This window comes from Rhinatrema bivittatum, chromosome 5 (assembly GCF_901001135.1).
Source record: "Rhinatrema bivittatum chromosome 5, aRhiBiv1.1, whole genome shotgun sequence".
NCBI lineage: Eukaryota > Metazoa > Chordata > Amphibia > Gymnophiona > Rhinatrematidae > Rhinatrema > Rhinatrema bivittatum.
Genome location: NC_042619.1, coordinates 132349505 through 132369708, shown reverse-complemented (window position 1 = coordinate 132369708; position 20204 = coordinate 132349505). Strand labels below are relative to the sequence as shown.

The window sequence follows — 20204 nt, the reverse complement described above, 5'->3', positions numbered from 1 at the left end:
CATGTGATACCCCTATTTTTTGTAATTATTTTCAACTTTCATATTGTTATGCAATTCCCTAGCATCCTTTACTGTTCTTTGAAGTAGGGTATAAACACAGTGAAATTTGGAAAAATAAGTGGTCTAAAAATGTAAAAAGTCAAGTCATCGTTATTGAACTGCACATCCTAGTGGAGTCATTTGTGAAGTACTCTTAGCTCTGAGAGTGTTTCATCATGCAAGGTGCCAATGTAAGAAATGTAAGGCCTATCAAGGACAGGCCTTAGCGAAACGTCAGCAGCTGAGGTAAAGTGGGGGATTTAAATCCCAGCCGCTCCTCCCGGCGTCCTTTCGACCGCGACCGCCGCCAACGCGCCACCTGACCCAGACGGCAGCTCCAGGCTTGCGCAGCCGGCGCTGAAGCCCGTCGGGGCAAGGCCTTGATTTCGCACAGCACTCACCTCCAAGGCTCCAGCACTGGCCTCGCGGCAGATGCCTCTGCTTCACCCTTCAGAGAAGCAGCCTATCAAGGACAGGCCTTAGCGAAACGTCAGCAGCTGAGGTAAAGCAGAGGATTTAAATCCCAGCCGCTCCTCCTGGCGTCGTGCGACAAAGGGGCCAGCCCCTTTGTGCGCCCCTTCGTGCAGCCCCTCCGGAGCAGCCCCCTACCCTACTTTCCCCTCAGTGTTCTAATAGCACAATTTCCTCCCACCAACCTTTGGGTCCAGCATTGAATTCACTACTAACCGGAAGCTACCTTCACCCCCACCTGTCACCTACCTCCTACCTATCATCTACTCCACGACTTCACTGGAAATCCCCTCCTCTCAAACATAAAAATGCGAACCTTCACCATCCCAGCAATTAAATACCACCTGAAAAACAGAAAAAACAGGCTACAATAATCGACCCTCCCTCCACCCAACAACAGAGACTCATACCAATTATGATTTCTCCATTCACACAGCTATTGGGTCTTTCACTCTTCACTCTCTTACTTTTCAACGCTCAATCTCTCACCAAAAAAGCACACATCCTCAACGACTACCTCGTAGAAGTCAGTCCAGACATCTGTGCCATCATGGAAACATGGCTGAAAACCACGGACATAGTCATCACAAACGAACTTCCCACTAATCTTTACGATATCTTTTCCATACCCAGACTTAAGAAAAGAGGAGGTGGTCTTCTATTAGCGGCAAAAAAAGGGTTAGGCCTCACCTTACAACTTTCCAACGCTACTTACAACATAGAAGTGGCCCTTTTCAAATCACCTCACCTCCAAATCTGTCTTATCTACGCTCCTCCAGGAATCCTGGATTCCAACCCCTCTCCCATCATCGAACTGATAACGAAACACATTAACGCAACCAAACCAGCTATCATATTGGGAGATTTTAATTTGCATGTAGATGCTTCCCCACAATCTAACAACTGCGAAACGCTACTCTCTTCACTCAGCTACCTTGGCTTCTCTCAAATAGTTACCTGCCCCACACACACAGCGGGCCACACCCTTGACCTTATATTCATCAATGACGGCATCTCTATCTCCTCCACGCCTGACAGCTCTCCAGTCCCTTGGTCGGACCACCGAATCATCTCCACATCGATGAAGATCAAAGATCACCCTCCTCAATCCTCCCCTAAAACTACCATACAATTTAGAAAACCCTGCTCCTCTGACTACCTCAACTACCACCTTTCAAAGGAACTAATTCCTCTCGACCTCTCAAACGCAGATACAGCCATCACCTCATGGATCAATATCACCACAAAAGTTGCAGATCAAGTTTGCCCTACCTCTACCAAAGTCATATGCCCCTCCTCCCAGAACAGAAAACCATGGTTCACCCCAGACCTAAAGGCCTCAAACAAGACCTAAGGAAAAAAGAACACATTTGGCGAAAAAATCCATCCACATCTACACTTGCAGCCTACAAATCCCTCCTTAACGCTTACAGGATCGCCATCCTCAGAATGAAGAAAGACTTCTTTGCTAAGAAAATCCACCATTTCATCTTCAACACGAAAGCTCTCTTCACATATGTCTTGGCACTCTCCAAGCCATCTCCCCCCACCATTCCTGATGACTTAGCACTCAACAAAGCAACTGAACTTGCACAATTCTTCGAGAAAAAAATCAATAACCTAACCACCGCGTTTCACTCGCCCCCTGGAACACCTTCTCTCGCCCTCCCCTCTTCACCGAAACCAAACTCAATGCTTGAAGTGTTCGAACCAACATCATCACTGGAAGTAGAAAATTTCCTCAAAAAACTGAAACCAGCCTCACATCCCTCAGACCCGATACTGCCTAACCTGCTCTTCAACATCCCAAACACCATCTCAAAGCCAATCTCAGATATCATTAACCTCTCTTTATCCCAAGGATCAGTGCCAGACCCTCTTAAGCTCGCTATTCTCAAACCTATTCTAAAAAAGCCGAACTTATCTCCTACAGACCCATCTAGCTTCCGCCCAATAGCTAACCTTCCCATGATTGCAAAAATCATGGAAAAAATAGTCAACAAACAGCTATCAGATTATCTCGAGGAGCACAACATTCTCTCCACCACGCAACACGGATTTCGAAAAACACGTAGCACAGAAACCCTGCTCATATCCCTAGCAGACACTATCCTTTTAAACATGGAAAAAGGACAAACTTATCTTCTCGCTCTCCTCGATCTGTCCGCCGCCTTTGACACTGTAAACCATAACATCCTTCTTGAACAACTAACAGACATTGGCGTCAAAGGTCCTGCCCTTGGTTGGCTCAGATCCTTCCTGTCCAACAGGTTCTACAAAGTCAAGACCAACCTGGGTGTCCCACAAGGATCTTCCCTATCTCCAACACTCTTCAACATATACCTGCTACCACTCTGCCACTTACTCACAAAGCTAAAACTATCCCACTATCTTTACGCAGACGATGTCCAAATCCTCATGCCGATCAAAGACTCTCTTCAAAAAGCTTTTAACCACTGGACCACCTGCCTCCAAGAAATTAACCATCTACTTTCCACCCTCAACCTGGTCCTAAACAGCGACAAAACCGAGATTCTTATCTTAAAGGAAATCCTCACCAAATCTCCAACTCCACCACCCTCCTCTCATTCGGTCAACTCAGCTATTAAATCCTCTCCTTTCATCAGAGATCTAGGCGTGATCCTAGATAACTAGCTTAATCTAAAGAACTTTGTGAACACCACCGCGAAAGATTGCTTCTTCAAATTACAAATTCTCAGAAACTTAAAACCTCTCTTTCACCTCCAAGATTTCAGACTGGTGCTGCAATCCATCATCCTATCAAAACTGGACTATTGAACTCCCTCTTGCTCGGGCTCCCAGCCAACACCATAAAACCTCTTCAAATGGTCCAAAACTCAGCAGCTAGGATCCTCACCAACACCAAAAAAAGAGATCATATCACCCCCACTCTTCAGCACCTCCACTGGCTACCCATCAAGTACAGGATCCTCTTCAAAGTCCTCACGATCATCCATAAAGCCAAACACAACCTCACATCCATCAACACCACTATTCAATTCACACCACATACCTCATCCAGACCAATTAGAAGCGCCTATAAAGACACCCTGTTTGTCCCACAAGCAAAATCATCCTTAAGAAAGAGGGCCCTTTCGACAGCAGGACCTCATCAATGGAATGCATTACCTCCGGACCTCAGGCAAGAGCATTGTCCATCTTCCTTTAAAAAAAGACTTAAAACATGGCTATTCAGCCTAGCCTTCCCTGACTCTTAATGCTATCCTTCCCATACTCCAGAAAAATTAAAAATAAATAAATAAATAAATAAATAAATAAATGCAGCAAGAATACAACTTTTTCATATTTCACCATTCTCCTAAAGCACTGAGATTATAATAAATCTCCAGAGTTCAATGTAAATTTCTATTGGATGTTCGGATTGATGACCCTTTCTGGACTACCTTATTCTGTAAAGTAAAACATCACTGAAAGTACATTAAATGTAATCTCATGAAATTGGTTCTAATGTGAACATGATATGTCTCCATTGAATTTTTCCAGCGTGCTTTTAGAATGCTGTGGGCTTGATGGTTAATGTGATTTTTAGGAACCAATAGGGTACTGAGGTTTTGGTTAAAGGGTATTGTAAGGTGTATAGAGCCAGGAAGCAGCTGAGTGGGATTATTTCATGAGAGCAGTTTCCAGTTAATTCCCTTCGCCTGGATTTAGTGTGGTGGAGGAATTCGTAACTTACATTTTGAGAAGACTAGGTTGTCATTTTATGAATTTTGTGTAGCCCCCGAGTCGGTCAGCTCTTGGCCACAGTGGCACACGGGGTGGGTCGTGGACCACACAAAGCCCCATGACCTCCCGGGATTCCTGCACAAGGGGGAAAAGATGTACTTTCCAAGCCCTTAGGGTTTTCCTCATCCTGGGGCTCTTCTGTTCTCCACCCAGTCATTCCAGTAAAAATTAGCAGGCTGTCACTCAGATCTGTTTTTCAAAAGAAAGTCTCTACTGGTGCTAAGAGCAGGAAACCAAAGTCTAAAAAACAGGTTAAAAAAATTAAACTGTCTTTTTCCAAAGTACCCTTCCTCCATGGGTCCTACCATTACTTTTTAGGTAGAGCAGGTTTCTTCTTTTTCTGTATCTCTCTCACTTTATATCTTCAAGGGAACCTCTGGCTGATGAGTTTAGTCAGTCAGCAATCCCTTAGGGCATTCCTGGTACAGGCAGTTTTTTCTTCCTGAAACCTCCTAATTAGAGGTGTACCAAGGGGGGGAGGGGGGCGAGGGAATGGCAACAGGGGAAGGGGAGCCATTGCCGCTGGCAGGAAGGTCCTGCAGCAGTGCAGAACAGTGACGTGACGGGGGAAACCCTGCCAGAGAAAGCAAGGACCTGCAGTGGCAGAGGCCAGTGGTGTCACTGGCATTTCCTGGAGCTGGTGCGGTGGCAAGGAACAGGCCCAGCGTTGCTGCTGGTGCTCTGTGAGCCGGCAGCAGAAGAATAGATCCAGCATTGCTGCCGGCGCTCCCAGCGCCAGCGGCAGAAGAAGAGGCCCTTCAGTGCTACCAGCGGCCGAAAAAGGGAGAGAGTAGCCCTGTGAGAGTAAGTGCCAGTGTATGGGGGAGGGTGTGTGTATGTGTGTGTATGAGGATGTGGGTGTGTGTATATGTATATGAGGGTGTGAGTGTGTGGGTGTGAAGGTGTGTGTGTGTATGAGGGTGTGGATGTGTGTGTATGAAGGTGTGTGTGTGTATATATATCAGAGTGTGTGGGTGTTATGGGGTATGTGGGCGTGTATACGAGGGTGTGTGCTTGTGTGTGTGTGTGAGAGGGTGTGTGTGCCTGTGTATGAGAGGATGCTGTGTGTGTTTGAGGCGGTGAGTGTATAGAAGAGTGAATGTGTGTGTGCCTTTGTGTGTCTATGAGAGGGTGCCTGTGTGCGAAGGTGGGGGTGAGAGAGAGGAAGCATGTGTGTGTGTGTATGCATGGATGAATCAGGAATCGTGTGTGAGAGATACAGAGGAAACATGTATGAGTTAGAGATGGAGGAAATGTGTGTCTGTCTCTTTCATACACACATACACACACATTCAAGCTCCCTCTGTCTCTCACCAAGCATGTATGTGTGTAAGAGACAGAGGGAGCATATTTTGTTTATGTGTGTGTGTGTGTGTACCCCCAGTTCACGACAATCTCAGGGTGACAGGTATGGAGAGGGGGATTTTTAAAATCCTTATTAGTTTTAATTACTGTGTGTTATTTGATGTGTCTGCTGTTTTGAAATATTATATCAATGTTTAGGAATTTTTTAAAAATTTGTACAGGAGCTTCTAATTATTGAATATTATTCTATTCATCAGCTGTTCTGAAATATATATTTTTTAGTATGGTTTTACTATTCTGATTGATTTATATTTCTTGATTGTATTGTTTTGAGGAATAGTGATTTTCTGCTTTTCCATTGTTGCACTGCATACAGAATCTGGCTTGTGGTTTCCAGTTCAGTTTTGTCTGCATGTGTGCGGGAGAGAGAGAGAGGAAGCGAGTATGTGAGAGAAATACACCAACCATGTATGTGTGGGTATGAGAGAGAAGGAGCATATTTGTGTGTGTGTGTGTCTTTGTATGTGTGTGCATGCGTGCTACCAGTGTACAACAATCTTAGGAAGACAGATATGGAGAGCGGGAGATTTTTAATATCCTTATTAGCTTTAATTATTGGGTGTTATTTCATGTGCCTGCTGTTCTGAAATAATTTATTGTTTCCTGTACGTACCCAGATCAGTCCAGACCATGGGTTGAGCCACCTGTCCAGCAGATGGAGACAGACTAAAACTGAAAAGGGTATCCTATATCAGGACAGAGCCTACCCTGCATCCCTTCAGTATTTGTCTGTCTCCAGCAGATGGATCAGCTCACCCTGCGGTTCCCTGATCTCGTCTAGTTAGCCTTTTCCCACTTTGGGTAGTTCTATCTCAGGATCAAGCAAGTACTTTTTCTTTTGTTTAGAATTAAAAAAAAAGAAATTAAAAAAAAAAAAGGCAGTTGGCTCTGATTCTATTTTTCAGGAGACAGTACTGTCTCCACGCTCTTGCGGGGCTTAGGGGGACTCTGCCCCTTGTGGGAACATAGCCTAAGCCCCTGTTCCCGGTGATCCTTGGGGATGAAACTGGTGGTCCAGTCACTCCCCCCTTCCCTGGCTGCCTTTAGTTTGCCAAGGAAGCCCCCCTAGGGCAGTTCCCTTTGAGATCCTATCTTTCTCAGTTCTGCCTTAGGCTGTAAAAAAAAAAAAAAAAAGTAAAAGGAAAGCAAAGAGAGGTCAAGGGCAAACAGATCGATGATGCCTAGTAAGAAGGTCATTGAATGAATATAAGCGTCCTTTTCATACTGTTATGTGATTAGAGGAGTTAATAGCACAGCCAGGAATTCATTGCATTCACATTCACATAATGTGGCAAATTTCAGTTTGTTAAAGAGTTGCACTGGGTATGTTCTTTTCCCAACATCATCTTTGTGACTTTAGAATATCTCCTCGGAATGAGTGTAAAATGTTTTGTATGCACTGTCCTGGCATAGAAGAGTTCCTTTACTTTTTTTTTTTTATTCTTCAGGTGGAGCATCATGTCATATGAACTCAAATTACCATCAAAGCCTTCCAGTCTTCCAGTGACTCCTGAAGAGGAATCTGAGGAATGCCAAGTATGGATTTATTTTGTATTAAAATTTAAGGGAGGGGAGGGGTGGATTGCCTGGTGGTACAGTGGCAGTGATGTGCACTGCCATGTGGTAGGTCCAAGGTTTGATCTTCAAGTCAGGTCCTCCACTCCTCAGATCAGCCTTGGATGCTGATGGTCATTGTTTGCTTAGAGTTTTAATTATTTTATAACTGTTTTATATGTTTTTGCTGATAAAATTATGCATGTATGTTGTTACCTAAGCTGAACGTAGGAGGCTGCTGGCTATAAGATTTTAAAATATAATAATTTAAGGGTGACACCTATTGGCCGTATTTAGCGCACCTGATGGCAGGGTTTTAGAAGGAGCCCTGGTGCATGGCTTCTGGTCCAGGACTGTCACTGCAGTGACCAGACTAGGTAAGTTGGGGCAGAAAGAGGAATATAAAATAGGGGAAATTTTAACATTCCCCCCCCACCCCAGTAGTTGCAAATGAAAGCTTCTGGTGCCAGACCCAGCCCTTATGTCAATTGAGCTGGAAGTACAAAGGAGCAAGAGGAAATTGCTGGGTCACAACAAACCTTTTTAGGGGTCAATTTCCAAACCCCATTGGGATTTTCAAAATGAAATCACTCTGCATACTTTACCACTTCTTTTCCTTTTTGCCCTGGTGAAACTACACAAGCTGTGAAACTGAGTTCCCTGTATATACCCAGATCAGTCCAGACTCCTGGGTTTTGCATCCCCTCCAGCAGAGGGGATGCAAAAGTTTTACTGCCACTGCCACTTAAGATGAGGTGCCTCCTGCAGTTCCTCGGTATTTCTCTGACTTCAGCAGATGGTGGAGGTGCAAAGCCTGCAGTCTAACTAAAAAAAAAAAAAAATCAGAAACGGCACATAGGCTTCTGTCTGTGCCTCCCAGAAGGTTGTTAAACCCTGGTGGGGTCATCCCTTCTGTTGTGTGAGGCTTGAGAGCAGGGGGTCGGGGATCCTGTGTTGCTCCGATCCCTGGCTGGACAGGACTGATGCCGGAGGTTCCTGATCATTCGCCCTGTGGGATCTTCACAGCCTGTCACATCTTCAGGAGCCTGCTTCTGCTTTTTTAGGAAAGTGCCTCTTTTTTCCTTTTGTTTGTTAATGTTTGCTAAAGCTTGGGAAAAAAAAACCCCAGCATCTACAGTGAGAGGTTTGTTTCTTTCCTTAGGGGGCAGTGCGTTTTCGCCTTTCTTCTGTCCCATAGTCTGGCAGCCAACATCGGAGCTTTTATTTTCTTCTCTCCCCTGCCTCCTTCGGCCTTTCTCCTGTGTGGCGCTCGACCAGGGGGGGTCCTGGTCTCGCTTGTGGATGCTGCGTGGGGCGGCCTGTTCTTCCTGCGGGGATGCGCAGACGAGTCTTTCCTGCTCCGGCCTTTGCTCCCAATGACTCCCCGGGGGGAGCTCCGCGGGTGACATGGGCAATGTCTCCCGTGTCTTGGGGAAGTGTCCTTCAGTGCTACCGGCCTCGGAGGACCTGTTCCCGCTAAGCGCAGTAACAGCGGCCATATTGTCTTCATTTCAGTCGGCAGCACAGGCCACAGAGGGGAGTTCAGATCTTCCTCTCCCGTTGTCTCTGGAGCCCCAGGCCTCTGGGGAGATTGTCTGCAGGCTGTGGAGGCCCTCCTGGCAGTGATAAGAATCCTGGGGATCGTTCGGATTCGTCGTCTTCATTTTTTTCTGAGTTTGTGCTCCTGCTCCTGTTGCAACCGTCCCTTCCCGATGGCTTCACTCCGCCTACATTTCTTTCTTTGCACCTCCCCTCACTATGGATGGACGCCTGGCTGCCGCGGTGTCTGCCTGCCGTCCTGTCCGGTGTCCCCGGACCGGCTTGGGCACTGCCTCCCGCCATGCTCCGCTGGTACCTTAGGGCGCATGCGCCACGCAGCCCTCACTCTTATTTCCTACTTGGCGCGAACCTCAGGGGTGTCCCCCTGTGATGACGTCACGCTGCCCAGATATTTAAAGCCTACGATGTTTGCTAGCCTTTGAGTTAGCAAAGGGGGGGTATCTTACGGATGGGATTCGCTCTCCATACCCAGCTACTCTGCCTCTCCAGTCTTCTATTGGACTCTTAACGCTAACAGGGTACCCGCTCCTCGGGGGCCTCACTTGCTTTTCAGGTCACTATCAGGAAACCGGTACTCGCTCCTTGAGGGCCCATGTTCCCTGACTCGCTGCCTGCTCCTACCTTCTCTTCTGCCTGGAATGATTCGCTATCTTCAACACCAGTGAGTACTACCATCTTCACCTCAGAGCTGTTCCCTGGAACCAGGTACTCGCTCCTCAAAGGCCTGCCTCCGTTCCAGCCCTAGTGCCATCTCCTACGTGGAACCGCTGTGTGAGTACATTACTTTCAAGCCTCTCAGCTCTCAGGGATCAGGTACTCGTCCTCGAGGACCTGCTCTCCCTATCCTGGGGTTCTCCATACTGGGGCTTTGTGCATATTCCACTGTACTCATTATTCTCAGTTCTTTCCACTACAGCACTGCTACCGGAAGAGTCGCTGTTCCAGCGTCTGAGGGATACTAGCCCAGCCGGGCTACTTCTGCTGCCACCTCTGGTGGCTTCATCATATTGTCTAATAAAAGACAATATGGTGAAGACATTTATTAGACAATATGACTTCACCATATTGTCTAATAAAAGATCAATCTCTGTGTTTATGTGTCCTAAGCTGAGCCTGACCTGTGGCCCCTCACGGGACTTCCCCCATGGGCGTGGTCATCTGGTTCCTTCCCAGAGTCTTGAATTCCTGTGGGCTGTTATGGATCAGAAGGTGGACCCCTATTCCGAGGTAGAGTCAGCACTACCTTAAAGGAAAATGATCCCCTTAGGTCTCTACTGTCAAAGGGCGAGGCCGAATGCAGTAGCTGTTGAACGAAGACTTCACCCTGGAAGCTCGAGATCCCCCCAGGAGAAGCCCATAGGGATCCGGCCGCTGGGACTTAGGAGACTCCCTTGAAGACTGAAGAAAGGTCTGGATGCAGGCGCCTCCTGCGGGTCGTGGGTTCCAGAAGCTGGCGCCTCCAGCAGGTCGTAGTAGTCTTGAGGATGGAGTCACAGAGTAGTCCAAAGCCGGTCCGAGGGTTCGGTACACAAGAAGGGTCAAAGTCCAGTCCAAGATCAAAGCAGGAGAAGGATCCGAAGCCAGTCCAGGAGAAATCAGGAGAAGGGTCGCAAGCCGTACCAGGATGAAGCCAGGGAAACACGAATGCCAGTCCAGAGGTCAGAAGCCAAGAGTCAATGCATGGAGCAGGGAAGCAGAGCGGGACGAAGAACCAAGATCAAGAGCTCAGGAACAAACTCAGCCAGGAACACTGATACCAAGGCAAGGTCTGAGGATTAAACCTTGCCTTAAGTACAAGAAGTCAGGGGAGGAGTCTCAGGTGGAGCCATGACTATTTCCTGTCATGGCTCCTTTAAGAATAATCCTCAGCTGCACGCGCGGCTCTAGTGAAGGCAGGGGGGGAGGAGCCGAATCATCTGCGGAGCCACGCTGCTGAACCTGGTTGTGGCAGCGGCCGCAGGAGAACGCTGAAGAGGGCTGCCTGCCATCGCAGGATCCCTCGACGATGCCTCAGGTAGTTATTTGTTTTGTGACCGCTGGCCCGGCCCTCATTGCGGCCCGCCACGGCCGGCAGCCAAGACACCCGGCCCTGGTCGCGGCTTGCTGCAGCCGGCGGTGCTAACATGGGCACTTTTTGACACAAGGACGGGATAGTCTTCCTTACTGAGCAGCGCATTGCCAAGCTTCAGGCTCAGGTTCAGGAGTTGTTAGCCAAGTCAGGTTCCCAGAGTCTTGGATTATTTACAAGTGCTCGGGTCTATGGCCTCTACCTTGGAGTTGGTACCCTGGGCTTTTGCTCACATGAGGCCTCTGCATTCAGCCTTACTGTCTCACTGGGACCCAATGTTGGAGCTTTATCTGCTACCTCTCCCTCTCCCAGAGCCTGTACAGTCCAGTCTCTCATGGTGGCTCTGCCGGGACAAGTTGAGTCACGGCGTTGACCTCGATGTTCCAATCTGGATGGTTGTTACTACTGAAGCCAGTCTTTTTGGCTGGGGAGCAGTATGTCAGCATCAGTCTGTGCAAGGCCGTTGGTCCCCAGAGGAGGCTTCCCGGACCATCAATCGGCTAGAGACCAGGCCGGTACGGCTGGCCCTGTTAGCATTTCTCCCCTTGGTGAGGGGCCTGTCGGTGAGGATCTTGTCAGACAATGTGACAGCGGTGGCCTATATGAACCACCAGGGAAGCATCAAGAGTCATTCTGTGGCTCAGGAGGCTCGGCTTCTGATGGAGTGGGCAGAGCAGCATCTGGAGCATCTGGCAGCCACACACATAGCGGGCTCAGACAGTGTGCAAGCGGATTTTCTAAGTCACCGGGAGCTGTTCGAGGAGGTAATGCCCCTCATTTGTCATCGGTGGGGGATCCCGTGTGGACTTAATGGTGACCTTCCGAAATGCCAAGGCTCTACGTTTCTTCAGTCGGCAAAGAGAAAGAGGAGCAGAGGGAGTAGAACACTTGGTCCTGCCTTGGCCGATGAACTTTCTGCTGTATGTGTTTGCTCCCTAGTCTCTGATGGGCAAAATTCTCCAGAGAATAGAGGTTCATCCAGGGCCGGTGATTCTGGTGGCGCCTGAGTGGCCACAGCATCCATTGTTTTCAGACTTGATCAACCTAGCGGTGGACGGTCCTCTTCTGTTCGCCCATCTGCCAAACCTACTGCATCAGGGACCAGTTTGTATTGATCAGGCAGATTGATTCTGTCTAGCTGCTTGGCTTTTGAAAGGCAGCGTCTGAAGGAAAAAGATTATTCAGACGCGGTCATTGCTATGCTCTTGTAATCTAGGAAGTCTTCCACCTCTCTGTCCTACGCGAGGGTGTGGAGTGTTTTGATTCCTGGTGTTCTGGCCGGAAGATGGACCCCAGAAGAGCATCTGTGTGTCATATTTTGGCCTTCCTTCAGGATGGTTTGGCAAAAGGGCTGTCCTTTAAATCACTTAAGGTTCAAGTGGCGGTGCTAGGTTGCTTCTGAGGCAAGGTTCGTGACGCATCAGTTTTAGCACATCCGGACGTTGTCCGTTTTCTTCGAGGGGTGAAGCACCCGCGCCCTCCTGTTCAGCAGCCGTGCCCATCTTGTAACTTTAATGTGGTCTTGCATTGCCTCTTTGTGCCCCCCTCCAAGCCTCCACGGCATGCGACTATAAAGGATCTCACTTTGAAAGTGGTCTTTTTGGTGGCTCTCTGTTCGGCGTGCAGGATTTCTGAATTTCAAGCTCTTTTCTGCAGGGAGCCCTTTTTGAGAATCTTGGACGAGGGGATTTCCTTGGGGACTGTGCCTTCTTTCATGCCCAAGGTGGTGTCCTCCTTTCACGTTAATCAGTTAGTGGAGCTCCTGTCCTTTTCAAACTTAGATCTGGCAGCAGCACACATTAGAGATTTACGTCACCTAGATGTCAAACGAGCCTTGCTGAGATACGTGGAGGTCACAGATAATTTCCGCATGTCAGATCACCTTTTTGTGTTGTGGAGTAGTGCCAAGAAAGGGCATAAGGCATCAAAAGCGACTAAAGTGAGGTAGTTGAAAGAGGCGATTAATTCCACATATATTTGTCAGGGTCGCCTGATTGTGGAAGGTCTCCGAGCGCATTCTACTCGCTCTCCGGCATCCTCTTGGGCAGAGTGTCAGTTAGTCTTTCCTCAGGAGATCTGTAGGGCGGCTATATGATCTATGAAGAAGCACAGGGTTTGCAATTGCAGTCTTTTGTTTGGCTATCTGTGAGCCCCCATAATATTTCAGTGACAATTTTTGTTAATGATATGTAAATGGGTTCAGCCTAGATAAATGGGTATATTTTGTGTGTCTGTGGTCCAGTGCTATGTAATTTAAACATGCAGGAAATTGAATTGGCATGAGCCCGAAACTTCAGTTACTGCTCATTCATACATCTTTCATACATATTCATAATTCAGTTCTTTTGTTTTAAGGTAAGTAAAACTACCAGACTGAAAGTAAATCTTTCATATATTCACCTCATGTTCAGATTTGTAAAGAGAGCTAAGACCAGTGAATGAAAGATTTACTTTTTATAGTTTTATTTGTATTTTCATTGCAATTGATTTATGAATTGTGTCTAGTATATGCATATGTATTTTTCTCTGTAATTTATAGCCCATCTTTCAAAACTGTTTGCAGTGCATCATTTGTGCACTTAAGCAAGCCCATGGAGATTTAGCAATTATTTTATAAACTGCAGTGGGAGCATCCCATTAATAAAATACCACATATTTTTGCCTCAAAAGTATGTGTATATGGGCTGTTCGCCGCGTGCAGCGATGGCAGCTTAAACCTGGAGCTCCGGGTAACCCGTGACTTCTCTGGCCCTCCTACCCCGCGAGACCCGCACCCGAGTTGGGGATTTCGGGCGAAACTGGAGTTAGAAGGCAGGAGAATTGAACCCTGCTTGTAGCGGACTTGAGCAGTAGTAATTAAGGTAACTTTGGGTGGAAGAAACATTCGCGCCTCCCGACTACTGCGCCCGCCATCTTGCACGCCATAGCTGGGGGCGGGAAACGGAGGACCTGGCCCCCCGCTGCCGACCAAGCCTCTTTGCGACTGCAAACTCCGGAGCAGTGGGGAGATCAGCGGAGGGGGGATCGAGATTTGAGTGCAGAGCACCGCACGCGGACCCTTTATTGTGGGAGCCTATCGAGAACCTTAAGTGGTTCGGTGCGGAGAGAACGTGCCGGGCCCGTATTCCCCCCCTCTATGCCGGATCAGTAATAGGCGCGAAGATAACGGACGGCTATTTCAGCTTGCTGCAGACCGGAGAACACGACGACCGGAGTTATAGTTCAGCAGCGTGAGGATCAGTCCCGTGGAGAGCAGTTCTACGGCCCTGCTCGCGTCGGCTTCCTCCCCCCCCCCGTCGAGCCTGCAGCACTCCCGATTAATGACCACCGAAACTTGGGCACGTTTACAAACTTTAAACTCTCTAAGGATCCCCGCAACAGGGCCCATTTAGCCTGGAGCGGAGGTAGCTTGACTGTCCTGGAAGAGCAGCGGGGTTTGGAGCGCAGCGGTGGCAGTATAGTACGCAGGACAGTTTCAGAGCGAGCAGTGCACTAGGACGGCCATTTTAAGGGCCCGGGGCACCACGTGGTCATTCACAAGGGAAAGTCCCCCTCGACACTTGAGCTGCTGACCCTCTCAGGGGAAGAGGGAGCCCTGGAGCGGAACTCTAGGGTCTCCTGGCACAGAGTATACTGAGGAGCGATCCAAGTCACCGGGAAGCCCAGAAAGGACTCCACAGTAGCATCCTATTATAGCCTGGGCAGTGCCGTCTCATTTACCATAAGTTTCACGGTAAGCACCTGGGCGAGAGGTGGGATCCAGGACCTGCCCTCGGCCTTTCGAAGCCATCTTAACGCGGGCGCAAGCTCCTGTCGCGCTGAAGTCCCCCTTCTTTGTGCTGCTATTTAGGAGCCCTAAAAGGAAGCCCTGCACACCCCGGGTATCCGTCACCCCATGGCCCACATTGCAGTCTGATACTCAAGCGACAGAGGGTGCTAGACGTGGCGTAGCCGGTCAGTCGTGCAATCAACCGCAAGTGGATGGAACAGTCAGAGGGTCAAGCAAGCCAGCTTGGCTCTCGCATGTATCTTTAAGAGGCGGGGGGGGGGGGGGGGGGGGGTGCTGATGGCTGCGGAGGAGACACTGCATCGGGTGGACTGATTATGTCACCTTCGCAATTTGAGCCTTCCACTCCTCTCACTGGATTCACGGACATTTCATTTTCAAGCAACTTCCAGTAAATTTCTTCTGAAAGACGTTTCTACCACACATTGTTAGACGACTACCAATTCTCTTTAAAATCAGCCTCTAATTGTTAACCGGCGTAATGGCGGCACGTAGGAAAGCTGCAGATTTAAAACAATTTGCATTTAGCAAACTAACGGAAGAACCAGTGATCGAACAACTGATAATGCCGTCCAACGCACAAGGGCTTGGCGAGGAGGAGGAAGAGGCAGTGGGGGGGAGTTCAAAGGCCATGGAGAGCGCACCGGCAGACACCTCCCCAACCTTCCCCACACGAGATGAGATGCGAGGCTGGTTTATTGAATTAAGAATGGAAATGCGAAATCATAAAGCAGAACTTTTAGCTTGCATGGAAAATATGAAAGAAGACATTGCCTCGCTGGGCGTGCGTGTGGATGAATTGGATGGCAGGGCGGATGGCCAGAGCATACAGATGGAAGCTATGTCCACACAAGCAAAACAATTTACTACGGAACTTGCAGAGCTGGGCGATAAAATAGAAGACCTGGAGAACCGATCCCGGAGGTCCAACATTCGCATCAGAGGAGTACCGGAGGAAGAGCGCTATGCGGATAGTATGCAGACGGCGATCACCATTTGCCAAGATCTTTGGACGAGTTATGGACCTTCAGCAGAAGAGTCTGGAGGTGCTCCGAAGGTGGATTTGGAACGGGCGCATCGAGCGCTGGGGCCCAAACGAAACAATCAGCCCAGGGACATTATCATTAAGTTTCTTCATTACCAGCAAAAAGAGCAGTTTGTGAAAATGGCGCGTGCCCACCCGCAATGGAAGTGGAATAATCAGGACATAACCATCTATAATGATCTGGCGCCTGCTACATTACAAAAGAGGTTCTTACTACGAGAGGCGACGTCAGTCCTTCGTCGAGACGAAATTCGCTATAGATGGGCTTTTCCTTTTGCACTGATTTTCCAACATCAAGGCATCTCGTACAGGGTTAAAACCTTAGCAGAGGCTGCCGAATGTTTCACTCAAGCTGGTATCCGCTTTGAATTTGCTCCTACTTCTCGTCCCGAGGCTCCGATGCCCTCCGACGTAGATCAGCGTTGGCGACGACAGGGGCCAGGACGTGGTCGACTGCGTAGACAAGCAGCGGGTCACAGGAATCCTATTCCCGAGAAGGGCTGAAGGAACTAGTCTCGGTTATATCCATGGACTGCAATGCAGAGGAGCCTATATTGCTCTAAGGACTTCATCTCTCGTTTACAGTTCAAAAGTTTCCTCTTATTGTGAGGTTCAGTGCTGATGACTACGGTTATTTTCATAGTGTATTAGTAGAAATGTTACAGAATGGAAAATGTTGCGTTCACTTTTAGCATGTTTGGGTCTGGTGGGGGGGGGGGGGGAATGGAGTTGATTACAGTCAGCGGTGTGCCCCAAGGGCCCCCCCAGGGGTTAGATTCGCCGAGAATGGTGAGCGAATCCTTTTTGGTACAGGAGAAGGAGGTGGGGGAGCTCCAAAAACTGTCCAATCTTTCTGTATTTGACGGACTACGTTTTATGCTCTGTACAACCAAGTGATATGTTGATGTATTCTCTCTACCCAGAAAACACCCCAGGTACAATTGATTCTTTAAAAGACGCCCCACAAGCACCTACAGCGATGATTGTCCTTTTGCTTGATAATGGTTAGATTAATTTCACTTAATGTTAAAGGCCTAAACACCCCCAGAAAGCGTTTTCTCCTTCGCAGCGAGTTACTACATCATAAAGCAGACGTAGCATTCATTCAAGAAACTCATTTGAAGCATAAACATGAGCGGTTGCTGCAGTGTAGAGAGTTCCCACATTTATTTTTAGCAGCAAGAGGACCAGATGCTAAATATACAGGAACAGGCATCTTAATTTCAAAACATTTGGTATTTGAACACCTGTCACATACTGCTGACCCGCAAGGGAGATATCTTATTTTAAACATTCAAATTGGCTCGCAGAAAATTACACTAGTCTCGGTCTATGCTCCTAACAGAGATGCTGGGCCCTTCTGGAAGGACCTCCACAGAGCCTTGGCAGAGCATGCAGCCGGCCCAGTCATACTGGGGGGCGACCTTAATGTTTCACTTAGACCCGATCTTGATTCCTCTACATCACACTCTCAATCATTGGGGTCTAGTAGAAAGGCCTTGCGCAATTTTAGCTCAGACTGGAATCTAGTAGATATTTGGCGGAGTCGATATCCCAGGTCTCGATCATACACTTTCTATTCGGCTCCTCACGAAAGTTATTCACGCATAGACTATTTTCTGATTGATAAGCTACTGGGGAATCAGGTTGGAAGCTCAGAGATAGCAGCCATCACTTGGTCCGATCACGCCCCCATCACGTTGGAGGTGGACCTTGCGGATGTAGATTCGGGTAATCGGTTTTGGATGCTTAATGAATCCCTACTACAGGATAAAGTTTTTACGCAGCGGTTGAATGAACAGATGCAGGAATACTTTACGTTGAATTCTGGTGGGGAGGTGTCACCTATTACTGTATGGGAATGCTCCAAGGCGGTGGCAAGAGGGATTCTGGTCGCTAGGGCCACTGCATGCAAACGCCAAGAACAGGGGGCCCGTCTAGACTTGCTCAACAAAATTTCAGCTCTCTCTCAGGTCCATATGCAAACGCACTCCAAGCACTGCTACCAGAAGATACTGGCTCTTAAAGACGAGTTGGCTCAGCTAGATAATAAGCGGATACTTTACGCCTTGGATTCTTTACGACAAAAATACTATGAAGGTGGAAACAAGGCAGGCCGCTATTTAGCTTGTCAACTTCGGGCGCGGACCGCTCAAACTAATATTTCCAAAATCAAAAATTCCGCTGGAGAAGTCCTTAATGCCTCAGCGGAGATACGTAATACTTTTACTGAGTTCTTTCAGAGCCTGTATCAATCTGAGGATTCCATTCAGCTAGCTGATATAAATGCCTATTTGCATGGCTTGGATTTGCCAAGCTTGACATTGGAGCAACGTCAGAGCCTGGACGCGCCTATTCAGCCTCTCGAAGTCGAGGCGGTGATTAAATCCCTGAAACCGGGAAAATCGCCTGGTTTAGATGGGCTTTCTGGAGTATACTATAAAAAATGTGCATCCTCGGTGGTAGAACCCTTAGCCCAGTATTTTAATAACTTCCGGGAGGGAAAAGGAGTAGGACCCCATAACAATACCGCTGGCATTACTGTCATTCCGAAACCTGGGCGAGACCCGGCACAATGTGGCTCGTATCGGCCCATATCATTAATTAACATGGACCTAAAAATTTTGGCACGTGTCCTGGCTCAGCGGCTCAATAGGTTTCTCGGGCAGTTAGTGCACACCGATCAAGTAGGATTTATCCCGCATCGCATGGCAGCAGACAATATCAGAAAAGTCATTGATCTCATATGGTGGGCCAGGAACACTCAAACTCCTGCGGTACTCTTGTCCCTAGATGCTGAAAAAGCCTTCGACTTGGTGCACTGGCCCTTCCTTTTTTCCACTTTACAACATATGGCCTTTGGGCCTTTCTTTTTGCAATGGATACAGCAGTTATACGATAACCCCGCGGCACGGGTTAAAGTGAATGGTGGCTACGGTACCGCCTTTCCTATCAGACGGGGCACCAGACAGGGGTGCCCACTTTCCCCTCTGCTATTTGCCTTGTACCTGGAACCCTTAATCACCCGAATCCGAAAAGCTAGGGACATACACGGCGTTCGATTGGGGCCTGCAGAATACAAGGCTTCCTTATTCGCCGACGATATCCTTTTAACATTAACGAGCCCCATAGTGTCCCTGGAGGGGGTTACCCGTGAACTGCGGCAATTTGGCAACGTAGCGGGCCTCAAAGTGAATTTTTCAAAATCTGAACTACTTAATGTGACCTTGAGTCCCGTAGACATGCAAACTATACGCAGTAAATTCCCGTATAAATGGGCAAAATCTCATATTAAGTATCTGGGGGTGTATTTATCCGCTAGGCTCACAGATCTGTTCCATTTAAATTATACGCCGCTCTTAGACAACTTGACAACGGATATGAGCCGATGGAATAGGCGTACATTTTCCTGGCTGGGCAGAATAGCTATCACTAAAATGACAATTTTGCCCAAATTTCTATATTTGTTTTCTGTCCTACCAGTGGAGATCTCTGCACTGCTGATCCGCCGCTGGCAAAAAAGGTTATTTGATTTTATTTGGCGCCGATGCCCACCCCGAATAGCGCGTCACATTTTATATAGTCCCAAATCACAGGGGGGGTCTGGGCGTACCTGACCTTTTGAAGTACTATAGAGCGGCTCAATTACGGGCAGTTTTGGATATACACCGTACACTGGAAATTAAACAATGGGTGACGATTGAACAAGCTCTGTTAGGTCCTATGGCTTTGAGGGCCATATTTTGGCAACCTAGAAGCTCCTGGCAGACTGTTAAGGACATAACGTGGCCCCTACAGGTGACACTGACTATTTGGAAGCAGAGTAGGCGGCAAGTAGTTGGGGACTATAAATATTTTTATCAAACTTCTCTTCTCTATAATAGATGCATTTCACAGGCGGCAGCTTGGAGGGCAGCGGGTCTCACCACAATTGGTCACTTGATATCTCAAGGGTCGCTCTTATCCATGCAGGGTCTAATGGACATTTCACCTTTTCGTTCAAGGGATTTTCTGGCGTATGCTCAAGTAGTTCATTTCATTCAGTCTCTTCACCGTGCTAACGAGTTAAGACCCAGTCGCTCGCTGTTTGAGTCACTGGTGCAGAATAGTGACCGACTGAAAGGTCCTATCTCTAAATTATATCATGCACTTTCTCCCACTGGTCACGCAGTCAGCACATTTGAGAAGCAGTGGGCATTGGACCTGGGGGAGCAACTACAACCGCAGTTTTGGGAGGCCATATTATATTTTGCTAGGAAATGCTCCATCTCCGCAGGCTTGCGGGAAAATTGTTATAAAATGATATACAGATGGTACTTCACCCCAGATAGGATTAATAGGATATATCCGACTGCTTCGTATTCCTGCTGGCGTAAATGTGGAAGTAGAGGTACATATATCCATATATGGTGGACATGTCCAAAAATTCAAATTTTTTGGGACCTTTTATTTGACTGGCTGAGTGACTTGTTTCAAGTGCCCCTACAGGCATCCGCCTTGATGGCCTTACTGCATGTGTTCCCAGATGCCCTTCATAAAAACCAGCA

At 48.0% G+C, this 20204-nt stretch overlaps 1 protein-coding gene across 1 annotated transcript in view; it reads left to right on the top strand.

Moving 5' to 3' along the window:
- The window catches only part of DGKH (diacylglycerol kinase eta), a 735022-nt gene that overhangs the window by 471767 nt on the left and 243051 nt on the right, over positions 1 to 20204 (top strand). Inside the window, 1 exon segment of the mRNA XM_029602950.1 lies at positions 7092 to 7179. Coding sequence (XP_029458810.1) covers positions 7092 to 7179 — 88 coding nt within the window.